The sequence below is a fragment of the Ranitomeya imitator genome, chromosome 5 (assembly GCF_032444005.1).
Source record: "Ranitomeya imitator isolate aRanImi1 chromosome 5, aRanImi1.pri, whole genome shotgun sequence".
In the NCBI taxonomy this organism is placed as follows: Eukaryota; Metazoa; Chordata; class Amphibia; order Anura; family Dendrobatidae; genus Ranitomeya; species Ranitomeya imitator.
The window spans coordinates 262918629-262939579 of NC_091286.1; the positions used below are offsets into that span (position 1 = coordinate 262918629).

Consider the following 20951-nt stretch of genomic DNA (forward strand, 5'->3'; position numbering starts at 1 on the left):
GCACCTCAGTCCGAACACCTCCTGTGACCCAGCTCCACCACCGTTGTCCCCCCCCCCCGTGCCAGTAACCTGAACTCGTACTGTAAGACGGAGACCCATTTGATGCATTACATTATTTTCCTATTATCCTTCTGAAAATTTTGGATGCGTCTTATTGTCCTATGCGTCTTATAGTCTAAAAAAATATGTTTTCAACCTTAACAAGCACCACTTTATTGAGCCCATTGATTAGGAAACAGTCAATTCCATCCATAAAAATACTTTTTTTTTTTAATTTTCATAAAAAGTTGTTACATTATCATTTTGATAGTTTACATAAATTGGATAGTTTTCAAGTAGGAATACAAATGTTCAGTAGGATTTTTGCAATTTTCAGCTCATCCATTGGAGGGAACACTGCTGAGAAATGATGCTGAGCCAGGTTTTCAGTGACTATGCCTTCTCATATTGACGGACGGAAACAATATCACCAAAGGTTAGAGTCTGCAAAGAGGAGATAAAATGTCATATTCTCTAAATTTGCCTATGTTCATGATTAAAGCTGATAAGAAGTTCTGCCACAGCTTAGAGACAGAGGAAACAATGTGTAGACAAGGGAAGCAATAATTTATCATTAATCAAAACTACTCTTTTCTTTTTATTTCATAGTAGCTACCCTGAGAAACATATCAATGAAAATGTAAAAATATAAGTAACATATGATAAAACACAAAGAAAAGTGAATGCATAGGTCATATGTATTTATTTTAAAGGTAGTTATATTTTAATACAGAGGTATACTAAATTTATAAATGAGGTGTGTAATGGTGATAGCATAATTTATATGTAATTTAGAATCAGGGAAATACACAAATTCCTTGTTTGCTTTGGATGGAATCAAACCAAGGACCTGAGAACTGATATCTACTGAAACACTGATGTAATTGATGCAGTAAATGTGTTTTAATGGTAAAACATACGGTATCTGTTTCATGACAGATGGCATTCTCATAATTACTAATACAGCAATTATCTAATTTGCATTTAGTTAAGGGATCAATAGGATGTTAAAGGCATCACCACTAGAATGATAAGATTATTGAGCCTTAAGCCTTCTGGAAATACAACTGGGTAATGGTCAAGGTTTATGTTATATGCTCATTATCTCCTAATGCTATATAATCCCAAAGTCGCCATTACTCAGTATAGATATAGGAGTAATAAGGAATGGAGGCAGAATATCTGAACCATATGTCAAATGTGCTCATGTTGCCTTGAAGAGAAAGAAGAAGTTCTTACTTTTCCACACTTGATTCCTGCAGTGCTATATATATATATATATATATATATATGTATATATATATATATATATATACTAGATGGTGGCCCGATTCTAACGCATCGGGTATTCTAGAATATGTATGTATGTATATAGCAGCCACATAGTATATAGCACAGGCCACGTAGTAAATAGGAGTACTACGTGGCCTGTGGTATATACCCTGTGGCTGCTATATACATACATACATATTGTAGAATACCCGATGCATTAATATAGGCCACGCAGTAAATAACACAGCCCACGTAGTATATAACACAGCCCACACAGTATATCGTAGCCAAATATAGGCCACGCAGTAAGTAACAGAGCCCACGTAGTACATAACACAGCCCACACAGTATATAGCAGCCATATATAGGCCACGCAGTAAATAACACAGCCCACGTAGTATATAACACAGCCCACACAGTATATAACAGCCACGCAGTATATAGCAGCCACACAGTATATAACAGCCCACGTGATATGTAACACTGGCCACGTAGTATATAGCACAGCCCACACAGTATCTAACAGTGGCCACATAGTATATAGCATGCAGTATAGAACACAGCCACGTACTATACAACACTGCCCATGTAATATATAACGCAGCCCACGCAGTATAGAACACAGCCCACATAGTACTGTATCTAACACTGGCCAGGTAGTATATAGCAGCCACGCGGTATCTAACACAGCCCACGTAGTATTTAGCAGTGTGGGCACCATATCCCTGTTAAAAAAAAATATATATAATAAAAAATAGTTATATACTCACCCGCCGGGATCCAGCGTAGATCCAGCGAATCTCTGGGGATGCGCACGCAGCTGCCACCATCTTTCATTCCCAGGATGCATTGCGAAATTACCCAGATCACTTAGCGGTCTCGCCAGATCGCTAAGTCTTCTGGGTAATTTCGCAATGCATCTCTGGGAACGGAAGCTGGCGGCAGGCGCGAGCGCACCGTCGGACTACGGAAGGTGAGAATAGCAGGTTTTTTTTTTTAATTATTTTTAACATTAGATCTTTTTACTATTGATGCTGCTTAGGCAGCATCAATAGTAAAAACTTGGTCACACAGGGATAATAGCGGCGGTAACGTAGTGAGTTACCCGCGGCATAATGCGGTCCGTTGGCATTAAACCTGTGTGAGCAGTGACTGGAGGGGAGTATGGATCGGGCGCTGACTGCGGGGAGTATGGAGCAGGCGCCGGGCATTGACTGCAGGGAAGTAGGGAGGGACTAATCAGACTGTGGCCGTTGCTGATTGGCACGGGATTAAAATTCCGCTTCACTGATCGTTCCGGCTGGGCGCGACCAATCAGTGACATTGGCGTGGGATTTAAATCCCGCTTTGCTGATTGGGCGCTAACAATCAGCGAAGCGGGATTTAAATCCTGCCCCAATGTCGCTGATTGGTCACGCGCCGGCTGGGCACAACCAATCAGCGAAGCGGGATTCAAATCCCGCGCCAATGTCGCTGATTCATCGCGCCAGCTGAGTGTGAGCAATCAGCAAAGCGGGACTTAAATCCTGCGCCAATGTCGCTGATTGGTCGCGCGCGCCAGCTGGGCGCGACCAATCAGCAAAGCGGGATTTAAATCCCGCGCCAATGTGGCTGATTGAGCGTGACCAATCAGCGAAGAGGGATTTAAATCCCGCGGCAATGTCGCTGATTGGTCACGCGGTGCATTGCGGTCTCACGAGATGATGACGTAGTGGTCTCGCGAGACCGCAATGCATGGACCGGTCACTGGAGCGTCGCGAGGAGCGGGAAAGGCCTGGGCTGGGTCCGGAAGGTGAGTATATAATGATTTTTTATTTTTTTTAATTATTTTTAACATTAGATATTTTTACTATTGATGGTGCCTATGCAGCATCAATATTAAAAAGATCTAATAAAAAAGATCTAGTAAAAAATCATTATAAAAAGTATATAAAAAGCTGGTCACACAGGGTTAATAGCAGCTTTAACGGAGTTCACTACACCGCGGCATAACGCGGTGTAACGCAGCCATTAACCCTGTGTGAACGCTGACTGGAGGGGAGTATGGAGCAGGCACTGACTGCGGGGAGGAAGGAGCGGCCATTTTTCTGCCGGACTGTGCCCGTCGCTGATTGGTCGTGGCTGTTTTGCCGTGACCAATCAGCCACTTGGGATTTCCATGATAGACAGACAGAAAGACAGACAGAAAGACGGAAGTGACCCATAGACAATTATATAGTAGATATATATATAACTTTGTGAAGTATATGTAGTATATATGTATGTGTGCCTTTCCATACCTCCTTCGGTACTTACCATAACCATTTTGTCATCCTTTATTTCTCTTACAAACTTAGTCTCTTTACCGTCCCACTTCTGTACATGGACCAATTTATCTCCATCCAGGTTCACAGTGGACTGAGAAAAGCAGAAGGTTTGGAAAATTAAATATTTTAGCTCTCTCCCATTATTTTTTTACATTGTTTATTACTGATATAAAATAGCTAAATAAACTAGTTACGCTTGAAAACAGCTCCTGGAGTGAGCTGAATCGTCGCTGTGTTCATATGTGAAAAAACCACATTCACTCACAACGGCCGGAGTGCTGAGGCTTCATGACAAGTTCTGGGAACTCCGTTGGTAGCATTGTATGTAAAAGCACGAGTTCCTCGAGTACCGTCTATTACATTATCTTGTTTTTTTGATCAAAAAAATACACAAAACTTTCCGAACGTAGCTGCAACTATTGCTGTGCCAATATAGTAGGTTTGGATGATTTTGATAGTTCAGAAATATTATTTCTTTATTTTTAACATCTCCTACCTGCATGCAGCCTTTGCCTGAAATTCTTCACTGCCTTCACAGAGAATGAATTGTCTATCATTATAACGGGATGGGAATTTCTTAGCATTTATGCAGTCTATTATCAATATTACAATAACTGAAAGCATATTATATTATGTCTACTAGTCTTTCAAATAGAAAAGTACAAGATGATTTCATTACAACTTATCAAACTCAATTCCCCTTGTTCAACAAACTTGTGTTATTTAGATGATGCAAATTAAGTCTTAGTTGAGTAATTGAGAACATCTATAGGCTAAGCTACACCACTGTATTTTCTCTCGTCCAAGAAAATAAGGCCAATTATTCTATTGACACTCTGACTCCAGAGTGTGAGTATTGTGTGATCCGATTTTCTCGGATGAGGAGAAAATGGAAAAACATTTTTTCCATCTCTCCCCATTCTATCAGTATGAGAAAATTAGACTTTACTTGGATGTCATCTGAGTTGAGTCCACTTTTTTCCACGGAAGCATTGACTTGCATGGCTCAGTGCGATCCGATTATCTGATGCAAATCGAGCATTCTATGATTTTTTTCTTCGTACAGACTCTGTCCAATTAAAAATTTGGCATGTGCATGGCCTCGCAGACTATCATTGGTCTGATCTGATGTTTTGACGGGTCGCATTCGGACCGAAAATATGGTCATATGTACAACCGTACTGACAATACTGACAGTGCTGTAATTATCAATATATTTTCTAGTGGCAGATTTGTTAGAGATCCCACTCATATGAATGAGTCTTACAGAAATATATGCATGTGCTGTAAAAAAAAAAAAAAAACCCAGATGTATGGAATGTGTGTTTCAGTCGAAGAAATGTCTGCAGTACGGTCATTACAGACTCTTTGTGCAGTATCAGTGTCCTCATAACGGAAACAAGTTTATCTTGTATGATCAAGAATGTGTTCTGGTTATTAGATCTCACTTCTTTGCACAATCTACAGCTCTAAGGCTGATCCCTCCCTGACTTTATCTCTCAAACTGATGCTCGTTTTACTTGATGTGCAGTAATGAAACAGTGCAATAAGAAACATACAATCCTTCACATAATGGGATTATTTGACTCTACAGTCTACTCACCTTGCAGTTCCTGTCATCAGCGGTGGCTTCATCAAATTCTTCTCCCAGCTTGAAACTGATCTCGGTATTCTTGAATGTGCTCTGAGTCCTAATCACCACTTTGTCACCTTCTTGGCTAATGATGACCGTCGGCTTAGTTACGTTTCCTACCTGCCTGGTAGCAAAGCCAACTCCTGGGGAAAGCAACAGATAATCATCAGAACAGTAATGTTACAGGCAATTTACTAATGGAATGTATGCCTCACTAGAAAAATGCCAAAACTTGCGATGCTACTATGATTCCATCATCTCCTGTTTGACCAGCTTTCTAGGTCCCTAGTCAAAAAATGCTTGCTGAGTTGAAGATTCTAGATGCAATGGAAATTTTGACATGTGCACGTACCCAGGGATTTCATGTACTCATCAAAGTTCTGACTGTCTACCAGTTTCCAGGTGGCACAGAAAGCATCTACCATTTTGTCAGTGAATGGAAGGTCCAGAGGAGAGTGAAGAATAAGATGCTGGTGTTGGATGCTCTATGCTCTTTTACGTGGGACCTGTACTTATTGGGAGACTTGCAACTGGTGATGGGGGCTGGACTAGTGGAATAAAAAAGGGGTCCAACCCTTTACAGTCTCACACACCAATAGACTGGCAAGAGGTGTGGCAAGGATAATACTTCAGAAATACTTCAGGCTGAAAGCGTAGCCCAATGCACTTGAACTAATTTCAGCTGAAAAAGGAACTGAATGGATATTTCAATGGAACATTTTCCATCACGAAGCACAATACACGCACGTAAACACATTTATCTATGAACTAGTCTATCATCTATTTATTTAATATTTTTAAATTATTTAAATTAATAAAATCTAATTTGGAACCTACAATAAGCATAACTCAGTATTATATGCTGACACTTTTTTGAGAAAAATGTAAAAACAAAATCTACATACATAATATAAAATATATGTTATACTAATAATACAAACAAGTTTATACATGTAATATTGCAAGTCCAGAAAGACAGTCACTTAGTTTTTTTTTTTATGTGCTAAATTGCTAAATATACATATGTGGACATTAATACAGATAGAATGCATGATGTACGTTGTATACGCTAACCCGGCAATATTCACTAGAGATGTTCAGCAGTGCTGATTTTTGGTCCACAATAGCTGGTTTCGTGCTGGGTGAGTGACATGAGGTTACTGCAGTTCATCCCCCACCCGCCCCCCATCCTAGAGACAGCGCTAAGCGCTGGGAGAATGTCTGCTGAGTAAATAGTAAGGTTTCTGAATGTAATACAATTGTTGCAATGCCTGAACAGAAGAACAATGAGCAGCTTTATTCCTTTGAGGATGACTTTGGCAAATTATTCTAAGCAGCATAAATTACTGCACATCTATAATGATGTTTACCAAACCAGATAAATATAGCGTTTATGTCAGCATGCTGAAATTACTAACATTAATGTCATCAATCATGCATCTAACGGAGCATTATGAATATATTACAGGGGCGGACACTGAGCAAGAAATGTGTTTTGACCCCTCTAATTTAAGGCAACTAAGCTACAGATTATATATATACAACAGTCTTCTCTCATCATGTATATTGTTCCCCTATAACGTAGTGTCCTCCCTTGTTATGTACAGCATCATCCCTTACATATCAGATTCTTATGTTACTTTTGTTATTTATAACATCCTATCTTTATTCCACAGCGTCCTCTCTTGTTAGATATAAACTGAAATGACGGCTGATGAAAAATGGTAAAGCTTCCTTTCTAAGGCCGGGGACACACACAACGTATAAAAAAAAAGGTCCGTTTTTGACGGACGAGAAATGCACAAATTTTAACAAAACAGTGATCCGTGTGCAGTGCGAGGATGCGATTTTCTCGCCTCAAATGATCCGTTTGACATCCGTGTGACATCCGTATGGCATCCGTATGGCGAGATTTTCTCGCAGGCTTGCAAAATGGACATATAACGGTTTTTCCACCTGAAAAAATTTAAATCATCACCAAGAACATTATTTAATGGCCCTAAACACAGGTGCCACACACCAATCTATGCAGTAGAGTCCCTGCTTGTGTTGGTGCACTTCGGATTGATGAGCAACATGTCTGATCGACTGACTTTCAACACCACAGAGCGTGTGCTTTTCAACTGGGTACTTTCCCAATGTTTTGGCCAGCCATACCCAGTTATTGTAGATCCGAGGAGGCGGAGACGGATGTGGGTACATCCACTTATCAAGCAACGTATCACTAAAGGCCATTTCAGCCGTCTGTATGCTGCTCTGAGGACTAATCCGGACAACGGGCAGCACTGTGGCGCAGTGGTTAGCACAGCAGCCTTGCAGCGCTGAGGTCCTGGGTTCTAATCCCACCCAGGACAACATCTGCAAAGAGTTTGTATGTTCTCTCCGTGTTTGCGTGGGTTTCCTCCGGGCACTCTGGTTTCCTGCCACATTTCAAAGACATACTGATAGGGATTCTAGATTGTGAGCCCCATCGGGGACAGTGATGATAATGTGTGCAAAACTGTAAAGCGCGGAATATGTTAGCGCTATATAAAAATAAAGATTTATTTTTATTTAAGTTCTTCAACTATTGTCGGATGAGGATTCAAACCTTTGACATTTTGTTGGAGATTTTGCGTCCAGGGATCACAAAGAAGGACACCAGAATGCGCAAATCTATTTCAGCAGAGGAGCGCCTTATCCTTATCCTTAGCTTGCGGTATGCCTTAATACTAATTGACCCAATCTGTTACACATTTTTTGGTCGATCCCCCTTATTCAAATTAGATACTTAAATGGTTAAGTAACTTCAACATCATTTGTCCTTCTTTTCTTTCATTAAATTTTTGCAAAGATCAAAGCCATAGCATGTCCTTAATGTTTTTTTTTTTTTAAGTGTTTTATTGCCCCATATAACCCTGTATTGTGTTAATTTTAGATTTGAAAACAATATTCTTTTGTCTTTTAGCTTCCTTGCCACTGGCCTATCATATGCGGCCCTGCATTTAGAGTTTTTATTGGGCAAATCTACAATTTCTGGGATTGTGCGGGATACATGCACGGAAATCTGGAGAAGACTCCATCAAGAGGTGATGCCTGAACCCAAAATTGCAGACTGGTTACGTATTGCTCAAGGATTTCAGGACACCTGCCAGTTTCCGCACTGTATTGGGGCTCTTGACGGAAAGCACATCCGTGTGCGTAAGCCGCCAGGTTCAGGGACCCAATTCTATAATTATAAACAGTTTTTCTCTGTAGTGCTGTTGGCCCTAGTCGACAGCAACTACAGGTTTCTAATTGTAGATATTGGGGCCTATGGGAGAACTGGAGACTCTAGAGTCTTCAGTTCTTCCATTATGGGTCGGCGGCTGCTCAACAATGAATTGGATCTCCCACCCCCAAGTCACATAACAGGGGCTAATTTGGATGCGGTCCCTTACATGATGGTAGCAGCTGAGGCCTTTCAATTATCAAGGAACGTCATGAGACCCTATCCACTGAGAGGCCTGGACTACCGGCGCAGAATCTTTAATTTGCGTCTTTCCCGTGCCCGCCGTCTGGTCGAGTGTTCATTCGGCATTCTCAGTGCAAAATGGCGGGTCCTTCAGTCTGCAATCCAACTGAGTGAAGGCAATGTAAATGGCATGATTAAAGCATGTGTTGTTCTTCACAACTTTACAAGAGACCATGATTGCCCATCATCTGCTGCAGATGACATTGATTATGCAAATACTGTCTTGACCACTACACGTGTTCGTCCTTCACGTCGTCAGCCCTCTGGCCTAAAAGTTCGTGATGTTTTAACCAATTTTTTTGTGTCACCAGAGGGATCTACGGTTTGGCAAGACAATGCTGTTTTGCCTTAATTTTGATTTAGATTCTAAGTTAATAAATCACATAATTTGCTTCAGAAATTGGTGTAATATGTATATGATGATGAAAAGATGTAAGTGTGTAAAGTTGATAAATCATGTATGTAGCTGGACCAATACATAAGACTCTGTTTTCAGAACAAATTTTTACTGCTCAGCGCATATATATATGTATTCAAAAAACATATTTCCATTCTCATATGTAATTTGAGCAAAATAAACAACACAGCTTTACATGCCAAGGTCACAAAAAACTTAGGCCAACAAAAAGCCCAAATGAAAGCCAAAATATAACATCAAAAACATTACAGGTTATGGTAGGTTGGGGGTGGTGATGGTGATGGCGGGTGTCCAGCATGTGCGGAACTTGGCCTGGGTGGTTGACCAACCACTCTGTCTACCTGTGTTAGTGCAGATATAAATTGAGGGTGTTGCTGCAAGTTGCGATCATGTGTATGAGCTAACACTTGATGTGGAGGGTAGAAGGGCATCAAGTCCTGGGTACTGGATTGACCCATTTGGTCAGAACCCCAATATGGCCATGTCGAGCAGACACATGTTGGGACCAGCCTCCAAACATATGTCTGTTCAAGTGGTCAGATTGGGGATGTGCTACAAAATCATAAATACCCCTGTTTTGGGCTTGTTGTGTGCTTTGTGCAGGCTGTTGTTGGGGAGCTATAGGTTGCGGGGGTGGTGCTGACACAGTTTGTGATTGGTCCTGTGGAAGGTCTTGCACCGCCAGAAGGTTTGTAGATGACATTTGCCACCGTTCAAGATAATTAAAAATATTAGTGGGGTTGTTTGGGGGTGTTGCCGCATCTAGCAAAATTTGGATGCAACCTCTGGTCCGCAGCCTGAGCAAGCGTGGAATGGGCCGTAAATAGCGGGCAAGACTGCGGAAGTAAGCTTCCTCCCCATCGTCATTGGCAGCTCGGGACAAATAGTCCAACACCCCGGTATCAACTTGCCTCCTGGTGCCAATGTTCAAAGCCACCCTTCTGCGACGACCACGGTTTGGTCTGGTAGTAGGCTGTGGTGACGTATCCAGAGCCAATGTTGGACTGGGCTCCTTCATCAACCTCAGGATTTGCCCCATGTGTGGCAGAAGACGCTGCTGCTGGTTGTGGTGGTGGTGGTGGGTGGTTGCTGCCTGTTGCTTGCCCAGATGGTCCAGCCATTTCTGCATCTTCAGCAACAGGGTCAATCAGCAACTCTGAGTCAGATCCAGTCTCTCTTTCAGTCAGATTTGACTCTGTTCTGTATTTCCCAAAAGATTATTTATATTAAAAAATACATACATATTCACATAATAAGATGTGTAAAATATTTGTAGACATGCATGCACTTACGGTCGTAGCTCCATCACCGGGGCAAGAAAATTTAGCCGATCATAATAAAGATATTTCCTTTTTTGGGGGCTGCATCACCACTCCGCCCACTCACGCCGGTATTGGTCCCGGCAACTCCGCCAGCGTCTATTGACATCATTGACTGCAAATATACAAAATATTCAATATAAATATCACACACAAACAGTTACAGAGTTTGCAATAACACATGGGCCCAGGAGGCTAGGGGGACATAAAATTCCTTTGGCCCTATATTAACGGACTATAGCTTAAATAAATTTAATCCATATTTGTGTCTCTTGGTAATGTTTTTGCATCTTCAACCAAGAGCATGGATGATTTACTCCCATCATAAACAAAACACATATGATGGTTTGAGGCTTATTTTTTTGTCAGGAAAAAACTAATAATAAATAACATTTTTTGGTGAAGAATGGTACTTACATATTTCTTGCTGAACCTCTTGAGGTCGCTCATCAAAATCGGGGAACATGTGGCGACATATTGACCTCCATGCTGCGTCTTTACGTGCACGGTCCGCATAATGTGCGTCGCGTTGGTCCCATGCTGGCCATGCTGCTACAACAGAACACTCCGTGGAGGCGTGCTTCCTGGTTTGCAATCCAGCGTGGGCCAGAAATTAGCATGCCAAAGCTTCCTGATAATGGATGATTCAATTTCCTGTCACCTGGAGAAGTCTTCCGTATTTCTCGCAATGTACACGCATGGTCCGTATGTAATCCGATTTTTTCTCGCACCCATAGACTTGCATTGGCGATTCTCGGCTGAGATACGCTGACAATCGCAGCATGCTGCGATTTCACTCGGATCCGGAATACGGCCGAGAAAATATCGGATGATGGGAGCTGACCCATAGATTAACATTGGGACGAGTGCTATGCGATTTTTTAGCGCACTGCACTCGTCCGTAATACGGTCTAGTGTGACCCCGGCCTAATGGAGGAGATTGATGGACTGATCTTCTGGTCGAATGATGCTCCATCAGCAGTCCTTTTATATCTAACAAGTAAGGACTCGGCAGTACGTAATAAAGAAAGAGCATTGTGGATAACAAAAATAACAAGAATTTGTTATGTAAGGGACAACAATCTATATGACAACAGATAATGCTATGCAATAATGGGATGGCACTGTATAACATCAGAGGGCAATGTATAATATATGACCCTCCCATACATACTGTAACTAGAGAGGATGCTGCTTAATAATAGACAGTGTTATATAGCATAAAAGAGGAAACTATGTAATTAAGTACAGTGCAATACATAACAAGAATGTAAACTGTATACTAAGAAACGGCACCATATGTAACAAAAAATACACTATATTCTAACGGACTGCGCTACACATAATAAGGCTACATTCCTGTATCCATGTGATATGTTGGTGAGCTGCCAATTTTTTTTCTTGGACAGCACACAGATCCATCGAGTGTGTCCTATTCTGATCTTCAATGATCCTGATCATATCAGAAATAAACATACTCTAATTCTTGCAGATCTCGTTCTTGGATCCGTGATTTTCACATATCTGTGAATGAATCTAGAAATTCCAAGTCCGTTTGCCGTCCGATAAAAAAATCTGTCAGCACATGGACATTTCTTGTAAATGTGAGTGTAGCCTAATGGAGTTTGCTTTACACATAACAGAATTACTCCAAGTCATACAGTATAGTTAGTGAAGAAAGCAAAAAGCGATTTTCTATTGTTTCTTCTCCATCTGGTCAGACCTTCATGTTGACATTTTCCACCCACAACTCATCTTGTCATACTAATCACCGCAGCCCTAAAAAAAAAACAAGGTCACAAATATTGTATAAATATATTTGTTTTCTGAATAAAAAAATCCCCCATACTGCACTCCTTGAAAACAAACATGTAACACATTAATATAGAGTGGGTGAAATTAGTATTAAACACGTCACCAATTTTCTTAGTAAATATATTTAAGTAAAGGTGCTATTGACATGAAATTTTCACGAAATGTTGGTAACAACAATCCATCCAATCCACACAGGCAATGAAATCAAACCATACATAGACATAAATTAAGTTATGTGTAATAATGAAATATGACACACATAAATAGTATTGTAAACACGGAGAAAGGTGCAAAAAGTCATGCAAAGTCATGACACCAGCTGAAATCTATCAGTAATAAGAAATTAATCCTGCCACTTTGTGAAAAATAATATCAGCTGGTTCAACTGATGGCCTTTAAAAAGGTGTTTCACTGCCAAGGTGCCACACAAGAAACATCTCATGATGGGTGAAACCGGTAAGCTGTCTCAATACCTTTGCAACCTTATTGTTGCAAAACATACTGATGGCATTGTTTACAGAAGAATTTCTAAACTACTGAATGTTACAGTTAGTACTGTTGGGACCATAATACAAAAGTTCAAAGAACATAATTTCACCTTAAACCCACCACAACCAGGTGCTTCCCACAAGATTTTTGATAGAGTAGTGAAAAAAAATTATAAGACATGTTGCCCAAGAACCAAGGACCACCTGTGGAGAGCTACAGAAAGACCTGAAATCAGCAGGCACAATTGTTTCCAAGAGAAGTAGTGCACTGAACCTCCATGGCCCTTATAACAACGGCATCCCTGCATGTCTCCTCTCCTCACTCCTGGAAGGGATGCCTACTTACTCATACTGTAGGCCGTTCTGTCTTGTCTACTGCTGCTGCATCCCAGTCTCAGAATGCTCTGCATAGCTCCCCTTAAGATGCACTTAGGGTGCATGCTCACACACTTCCAGTCTCTTAAAGAGACATCACACACAATTTTACTGTGTCCTCAGCCGACAGCTGGGAGATATTTAGTACTTAAGGTACCTCCACCTGTAGGGAAATGCCTGAGCAATAATATAATTTTTTCTCAACAGCTTACTTAGATTTTGGTGAGCCTGGAAATTTCATGCAGCAAGGAGTTGTAGATCAGTACCAAATTCATCAATGCCTCAAGAATCCTTTGTTGGTACCATCAATCGATGAGAGGATCCGGTCCGAGCCGTCTATGTGCTCATCGACAAAGTAGAGCTCTGTATAGGAAAGCTACACATGGACAAGATTGTCTTGAATGTGCTTCCTGGGCTGTTGCACTCACTTCTACTGGTCCTTACATGTCTACATGTTCTTGAACCCATTCTAGACTGGAGATCTGGTGAGGTGCTCCGATGGGGACAGTCTTGTCACATCTAGTGCGATACCTTCTGATATCCAGAAGTATCAGTATCGGATTGGATAGGCCGATATCCAAAAAATATCGGATATCGCCAATACCGATACCCGATACCAATGCAAGTCAATGGGACAGAAATATTGGAAGGTAAATAAGCTCTTTCTGTCCTTCTACATCCTGTTCCAGAGGGGAGAAGAGTGTGGGCGGTGCGTGAGCGGACACTGTGCATGTCTGTGTGTGCGGGCGGGGTCTGTGCGGGCCTGATGGGGATCTGTACGGGCCTCTCAGGGGTCTGCATGCCTGCCGTGGGTCTGCCGGGGGTCTATGCGGGCCTGCCGGGGGTCTGTATGGGCCTGTTGGGGCTCTGTGTGGTGTGCCGGGGCTCTGTGCGGCATGCATGGCTCTGTGCGGCGTGCCAGGGCTCTGTGTGGCATGCCGGGACTCTGTGCGGCATGCGGGGCTCTGGGCATGTGTGCCGGGGCTCAGTGCGGCGTGCCGGGGCTCTGTGCAGCGTGCAGGGAGCTGTGCGTGTGTGCTGGGGCTCTGTGCGGCGTGCTGGGGCTCTGTGCGGCATGCGCAGCTTTGTGCGTGTGTGCCGGGGCTCTGTGCGGCATGCTGGGGCTCTGTGCGGTGTGCGGGGCTCTGTGCGTGTGTGCCGGGGCTCTGTGTGGCGTGCCAGGGCTCTGTGCGGCGTGCGGGGCTCTGTGTGGTGTGCCGGGGCTCTGTGCAGCGTGCCGGGGCTCTGTGCGGCGTGCGGGGCTCTGTGCGGCATGCCGAGGCCCTGTGCCGGCTGCCGGGGTCTGTGCCTGTGTGCAGGCATCATCCGATGGGACTACAAATCCCATCGGACGATGCCTACTACAGTGACAGTGATTGACACATTAGCCAATGATGGGACAGTAGTAGTCCCATCATCCGGCTAAAGTGTTGAATGAAAAAAAAAAAACATACATACCATAACATAATGACGGGAGGAAGGTAACCTTCCGCACTGTATTCCTCCGCCACTGTTAAAAAAAAAATACTCCCTAGTCTCACTTTTGGCATTTCTGTATGAGAAATTTTCCCACGCAGCAATTGCCATAAAGTAAGACTTTGTCCTAAGGTAACCTCAGTGATGCACTGCAGGAGCCATTGTCTCCTGTCAGTGTGTCACTGAGGGGCCTATAGAGCAGCGACATCACCCGATGTCACTGTTCTATAGGGGAGATCGTCGTGGGACACTCGTTATTAATTGGACTACGGTGGACAGGTAGTATACGGTTTATTATTTTACATTTCTGCAGGCGCTGAAGTGCAGTAAGTATGGTTAAATGAGGAATATTAAAATACTTTTTTCCTAATGTGTGCATGTTTTATTAACCCTTTATTACTATTGGATTAATAATGGATAGGAGTCTTATTGACGCCTCTCCGCTGTTAACCCGGCTTAATGTCACCTTACAATAGCAAGGTGACATTAACCCCTTATTACCCCATATCCCACCGCTACACGGGAGTGGGAAGAGAGGGGCTAAGTGCCGTAATTGGCGCATCTTACAGATGCACCATTTCTGGGGCGGCTGCGGACTGGTATTTGTAGCCGGGGGGGGGGCAATATCCATGGCCCCTCTCTAGGCTATGAATATCAACCCTCAAAAACCTTGTTCAAAATTTATCAGTATTATATTGTTCACACATATGGTATTACATCTTCTTGGGTACATTTCATTGCTATAAAAGCCGCAAAAAACTTGTTCAAAATTTTATCACTATTACATTGCGCATCCTTAGATTATTCCTTGGTGTGGAGTACATTTCATTGATACTTAACTCTCAAAAAACTGGTTCAAAAGTTAGGTATTACGTTGCTCATTCATAGACTATTCTGTGGTCTGTCGCAATTTTTCTGTTGTTGGCTTTGTGACAAAACCTGAAGCAAAACCTGATGCCAGCAAAGTGAATGAAAAACCTGATGTGTCATGCGCACATTGAAAGTATTTTTGACTTGCAGATTTGGTGCAAAAAATAATCTGCTGCATGTCAATTCCCTGAGCGTTTTTTTACCCTGTGTGTTTCACCATTGAGGCCAGGTGCACATGATCCGGAAGCAGCAGCCCTTTGGATGTAGCACACTGAACCATGCATATTCACTACGTTCAATACATTCCATTGGTGAAATTTCTCGCATCTCTGCAAGAGAAATTGGCAAGCTGCTGTCTGGTTTACTTAAATTATATATTTTTTAACATTTTGCCTTATATATAAGTCATTATATCATTATACAGTAAAAAATGTTTCTTGACATTTTTTTTCCCTGCAAAATGCAATTTCTCATTTGTTTGGAATGTTTGGAATGTTTTATTGTCAGTCCTTAAAGTGGAGTAAAAGTGTGACACCATTGTTCTCAGCAGCGATCTGGAAGTCAGAGATGCTTCCATGGGTCTTCCCCATACTGTTCTCCTTCTGTTCAGCACTTTTTCCATCCATTTTCACTGCCCCCAGACTTCTATGTAAGGGTCTGCCGGAAAAACATTTTGGCTTTCCCATTGAGCTCCGTTATACTCGTTACTCGAAACGAGCATACAAGTATTTGAAATTGCTTGTTTTGAGTAATGAGCACCCAAGCATTTACGTGCTCGCTCATCTCTATTTCTGAACGATGTCTTCAGAGATCTCCTTTACTCCCGCGTGGTGGTGTTTCTGGACAATATCCTGTTTTTCTCTACAGATCTGCCCTTCCACATGAAAAACATTCATCTAACCTTGCAAAGACTCAGAGAGAATAGCCTGTATGCTGAGTATGAGAAATGTGTTTTTAAAGTTTTTAAAGGATAGATCATATATCATCATGTCTGAAAATGGATCTGGAGAAGGTGTCTTCCATTCTCAATTGGCTATGTCTAGATCGAGTTAAGGCTATTCAGCGGTTACTATGGTTTGAAAATGATTATTACCAGTTCATTCCTCATTTCTCATCCCGAACAGCCCTCATTTCTCCTATGATCCTCAAGGGTGCTAATCCCAAAATCTGTACTCAGGAGGCTGAGCTGAGAAGGCATTTCTCTCATTAATATAGGCCTACTCTTCTGCTCCTGTGCTTCACCTGAAAGTGGATGCTTTGTCCTCTGGAGCAGTGGTAGTTCTCATGCAGAAGTCTTTCCCTTGTTGTATAGTAACTTGCGGCTCCTTTGTTGTTGGCGATCAAGATGGCCCTAAATGAATGGTGCTACTTATTCGAATGAGCAGTCAATTTGGCCATCATATACACTGACCATAAGAATTTGGTCTACCTACAGTCAGTGTAAAGATTGAATCCGCACTAAAATAAGTGGTTACAGTTCTTTTCCAGCTTTGATTTTTTATTTTGTCCTACCTTTCAGTCCAACATAGATGAACGTCAAGACAGATGACCTCTCTAGGTCCTTTCTGTCTCCAGACCAAGATTAAAGTCCCCTGCATATTATTGAACCCTCCAGGATGGTGACTGTGGCTCCAGTGAACTTGTATCATATTCCTCCCAGGAAGACTTTAGTGTCAGAACCTGATAAGAAGCAAGTTTTTCAGTGGGGGAGGGACTCATCTAAGTTGGCTGGTCATGGTGGGCAGAGGAAGACTATTCAGTTCATTTCTAGCCCTTACTGGTGGCCTACGATGTGAAAGGATATTCTGGAGTATATTTCAGTCTTCCCTGTCTGTACTTGTAACAAGGCCCCTAAGCATCTCCATTTCTGGCATTTTCTTCTGCTTCCTGTTTCTTCAGCTCTCTGGCAACACATCTCAAGTACAGATCAGAGTAAAAAACAAATTTGTCAATGCGTTCATGGAAAAAAAGCAGCATCAGGAAGGCTTAGAATTTTTAAGGCAATAATCCCTGACTAGATGGCTGTCATACGCTAAACCTACTGCCACACCTCATCTTACAGAAATTTCTGAAAAGAGCGGTATTATTATAACAGAATAAAATCTATTTGCATTAGTCCTGAAAAAAGCGATTAGTTTAATGTAGCAGCTTCAAGGACTGTTATGTCATCAACCCTGCTAGGGAATATAGTGGAGCTTTTTGCATTAACTAAGCCTGATATGGATAACACTATCATATCCTGTACTTACTGTACAAACTCTCCTGTCCCGGCTGTGAAATCCTGTATGTAGTGTGAGAATTCCATATAGTAATAGAACCCATCAGCTCATTTGGTTCAAAATATTTTTGCTCAACTAGAAGGTGGATTCACAGAAACATATTTTCCCCATTACTAAGGAATAGGTCTCTTTCACTGGCAAAGCGCATGCACTAAGTGCAAAGGATGCCAAAAATTAGAAGGAGTCACTCCAATACCCCTTTGAAGAGACATAGTGGAGAGCCTCAGAATTTTTTTTCATATTATTAAGGAGTGGATATTTTAAACTGGTAATGTTCGAGGTATGCCTCTAAAAATTGTTAATGTGTACATTATAAACACCTTTAAAAAATTTATTGTACGGGTAGCATAATCAGCCACTTGATATGGTGGTAGAGGAAGAGGAGGACAACACAAAAAAGGCTATATCCTGAAGCATATACCCATGGTTGGGAGAAAAGTGGTGCACAGAAGTAGACCAGAAAAGCAAACAAACACTGGATTAGAGTTTATGTTCTGTCATCCAGTGGTGCTGCTGTCATCCAGTGGTGCGCAGAAGTGTGGCCCAATGCAGCCCTTGTTCATTTTGATAAGAGTTAATTTTGCTAAGAGTCAGCTGACAGGGTGATACACCTACCAGTTCTAATACTCCCAGCGACACTAAACGTCCACTCTTGACAAACCGTTAGCGGCAGGGTAGGCCAGGACCTCCAAGGCATAGAGAGACAGTTCATGCCACGTTTCTAGTTTAAATACCCAATAGTTGTAAGGCAGAGAGGAATCACAGAGGACAATGGGATGGTCAGCAAGGTACTCCTTCAGCATCTTCCAAAACTTTTCCCTCTTTGTTAGAGTACCCTGTGCATTAGGGTTTGGGCACTGGGAGGGTCTAATAAAACTGTCCCAGACCTTTGAGAGTGTACCCTGCCTCTGTTGCATCTGGTGTGTTTCTCTCTAGTCTCTACTCCTTGGTTGTCCAAGGAACTGTGACCTTTGCCCCCTGTGTTGTCATATGGGAATTTTTAAATAATTCTTCAGCTAGGGCCTTCTGGTACTGCAACATTTTATTAGAGCTCTCCGCCAAGGGAAGGAGAGATGTTAAGTTCTCCTTGTAGTGTGGGTATAGAAGGGTGAACAGCCAATAGTTAGTATTGGCCAAAATGCATACAATGTGAGGATCACAGGAAAAGTAGCAGAACATAAACTCAGCCATGTGTGCCAGACTGCCAACAGCCAAGACTTCCCTGTTCCCACCTAAAGGGCGACTGTCCATATTGTGTTCCTTGTATTCCTCCTCATCCTCCTTCTTCTCCTCATCTTCAGGCCATCCACACCAAACTGACTTGGATGAAGGTGGTGTGAGTGCTACCATCTATAGCACAGGCTACCAGCTACTGTTCCTCCTCATCACCAGAAGTTGAGAAGATAGTATGAGAATGGGCTGAGTAGCATCACTCAGTATAGTTTCTTGCTTCATCTCAACTTGCTCCGCCTGCAAAGATTTGAAATTGAAGACTAGCAAAGTGTGCAGATGTTCAAAACTCGCCTGCATGATAAGCAAAGATGTTTTAAGTCATGAAATAAAGATATTTTTTTTTCTTTATGGTGAGTGCCACTATTTCACTGAATTCATATTGCATTATTTGAACTGTTTTAGTAGTTTAGTGCACCTCCATATATTTTGGGAAGATCTACTGTTGTACTGTTACACTCTTTAATTCATTAAGATCATTTGGTAGTTGCATACTTCACTCTATCCAGTGTATTAGAAATACTAGGCAAGTAGATGTCCAAAAGCCAGCATCTGCAAAAGTACTGTATTGTACTGTATTGGTGTGGCATGTGTGGAAAAAGTTGAATGCCTTTTTAATAGGTGAAAAGCAGCTCTTTCTATGTATTCAATATTTAAAAGAGTAAGAATAAGGCTGGAGTCACACACAATGTATAAAAATATGGTTATTTTTTTACGGACCAAATACGCAGAAATGTTTCCTGAACAGTGATCCGTATGTCATCCGTTGGCAAGGTGTGGCTGCGTATTTTGCAGATGTAAACCTCTGTATATATGTATATATGTCAGTGAGACACATATATATATTTATATATTTATATTTAATACAGAGCTAGATAGCGGAAAAGCTGGTTATTTAATTGCTGGCTTTTGCTATCTCCTTATGAAACCCAACAGGATATGAGACATGGTTTACATACAGTAAACAATTTCATATTCCTTATATTTTTACATATTCCTCACTAATAATGTTAGAAGTGTCTGTGTGTAAAATTTGGGAGCTCAAGGTGTTAAAATAAAGGGTTAAATCACAGAAAAAACTGACGTGAGTCAGAGAAAATACCTGTAAGCCATAACATCATTCTGTAGACCTTCATTAAAGAATTGTGAGGGTGACTCCTAACATTTAAATGTATGAGAATGTGCGGCGCCCCCAAGGGCTAGGGGTTACTCGGTACCGGGTCCTTAGGTTCTCAGTGGGGATGTCATAGTCCGTGGCCCTAGGGGAACGTCCATTGATAAATGAGGGGGGCAGGTCTTTAAAGGGATAATGTTCATGACGCCACCTGTGGTATTCGGTCAGGGTGACCGACACTGCTTAGGGGTCCGCTGGGGTGATGTTATGGCAGCTAGATGGTATACCTTCCCACAGGTGAAGTATGTCCCCAGGGCTTCCCAGAGTGTAGATGGTGGATGTTGTAAGGCACAGTGAATAACGAGGACACAAGGTTGCAGTCTCTTTACCCTCCCTGCTGAGCAACTCGGTAAGGTCCTCACAACTATTGTAGATGTTAAGTTTCTTCTCTCTGTCCTCCTGATGGATAGGACAAACCCGTATGACTGATGGTCTAAGGCTTTTTTATAGGGACCCTAGAGACGCCCCGGCCCCCACAAGTTGCCACCCTGCCGCCTGGGTATATGGTTGGGCAGTCAACGTGGAATCAACTGTCCTGCCAGTCTCTGAATTAACGGCATAGAGATCCTTACTCCCTCGGTGTTCTGGCTACCGGTAGTGCGCTTCAGAAGGAGGCAGCCTGCTTCTAGCTGGTCTCCCACTGATGTTCCTCTCCTGTTGCTATGACTTCGTTGCTCACTCACTGCAACACAATTCCTTTCAAAGTCTGTTTCTTGGGATGCTGCCGCATGGGATGCAGGCGCAGCTCGTGTACCCTTGTCCTC

General features: G+C 42.2%; 1 protein-coding gene across 1 annotated transcript; it reads right to left on the bottom strand.

Annotated features, from left to right (window-relative positions):
- Nucleotides 1–243: 243 nt before the first annotated feature.
- Nucleotides 244–5780, bottom strand: FABP7 (fatty acid binding protein 7). The gene is made up of 4 exons (XM_069726128.1): nucleotides 5603–5780; nucleotides 5221–5393; nucleotides 3607–3708; nucleotides 244–483 (listed from the first exon to the last, which is right to left on the bottom strand). The coding sequence occupies exons 1-4, from the start codon at nucleotides 5673–5675 to the stop codon at nucleotides 433–435; spliced, it is 399 nt and encodes a 132-aa protein (XP_069582229.1). The 5' UTR covers nucleotides 5676–5780; the 3' UTR covers nucleotides 244–432.
- Nucleotides 5781–20951: the final 15171 nt, after the last annotated feature.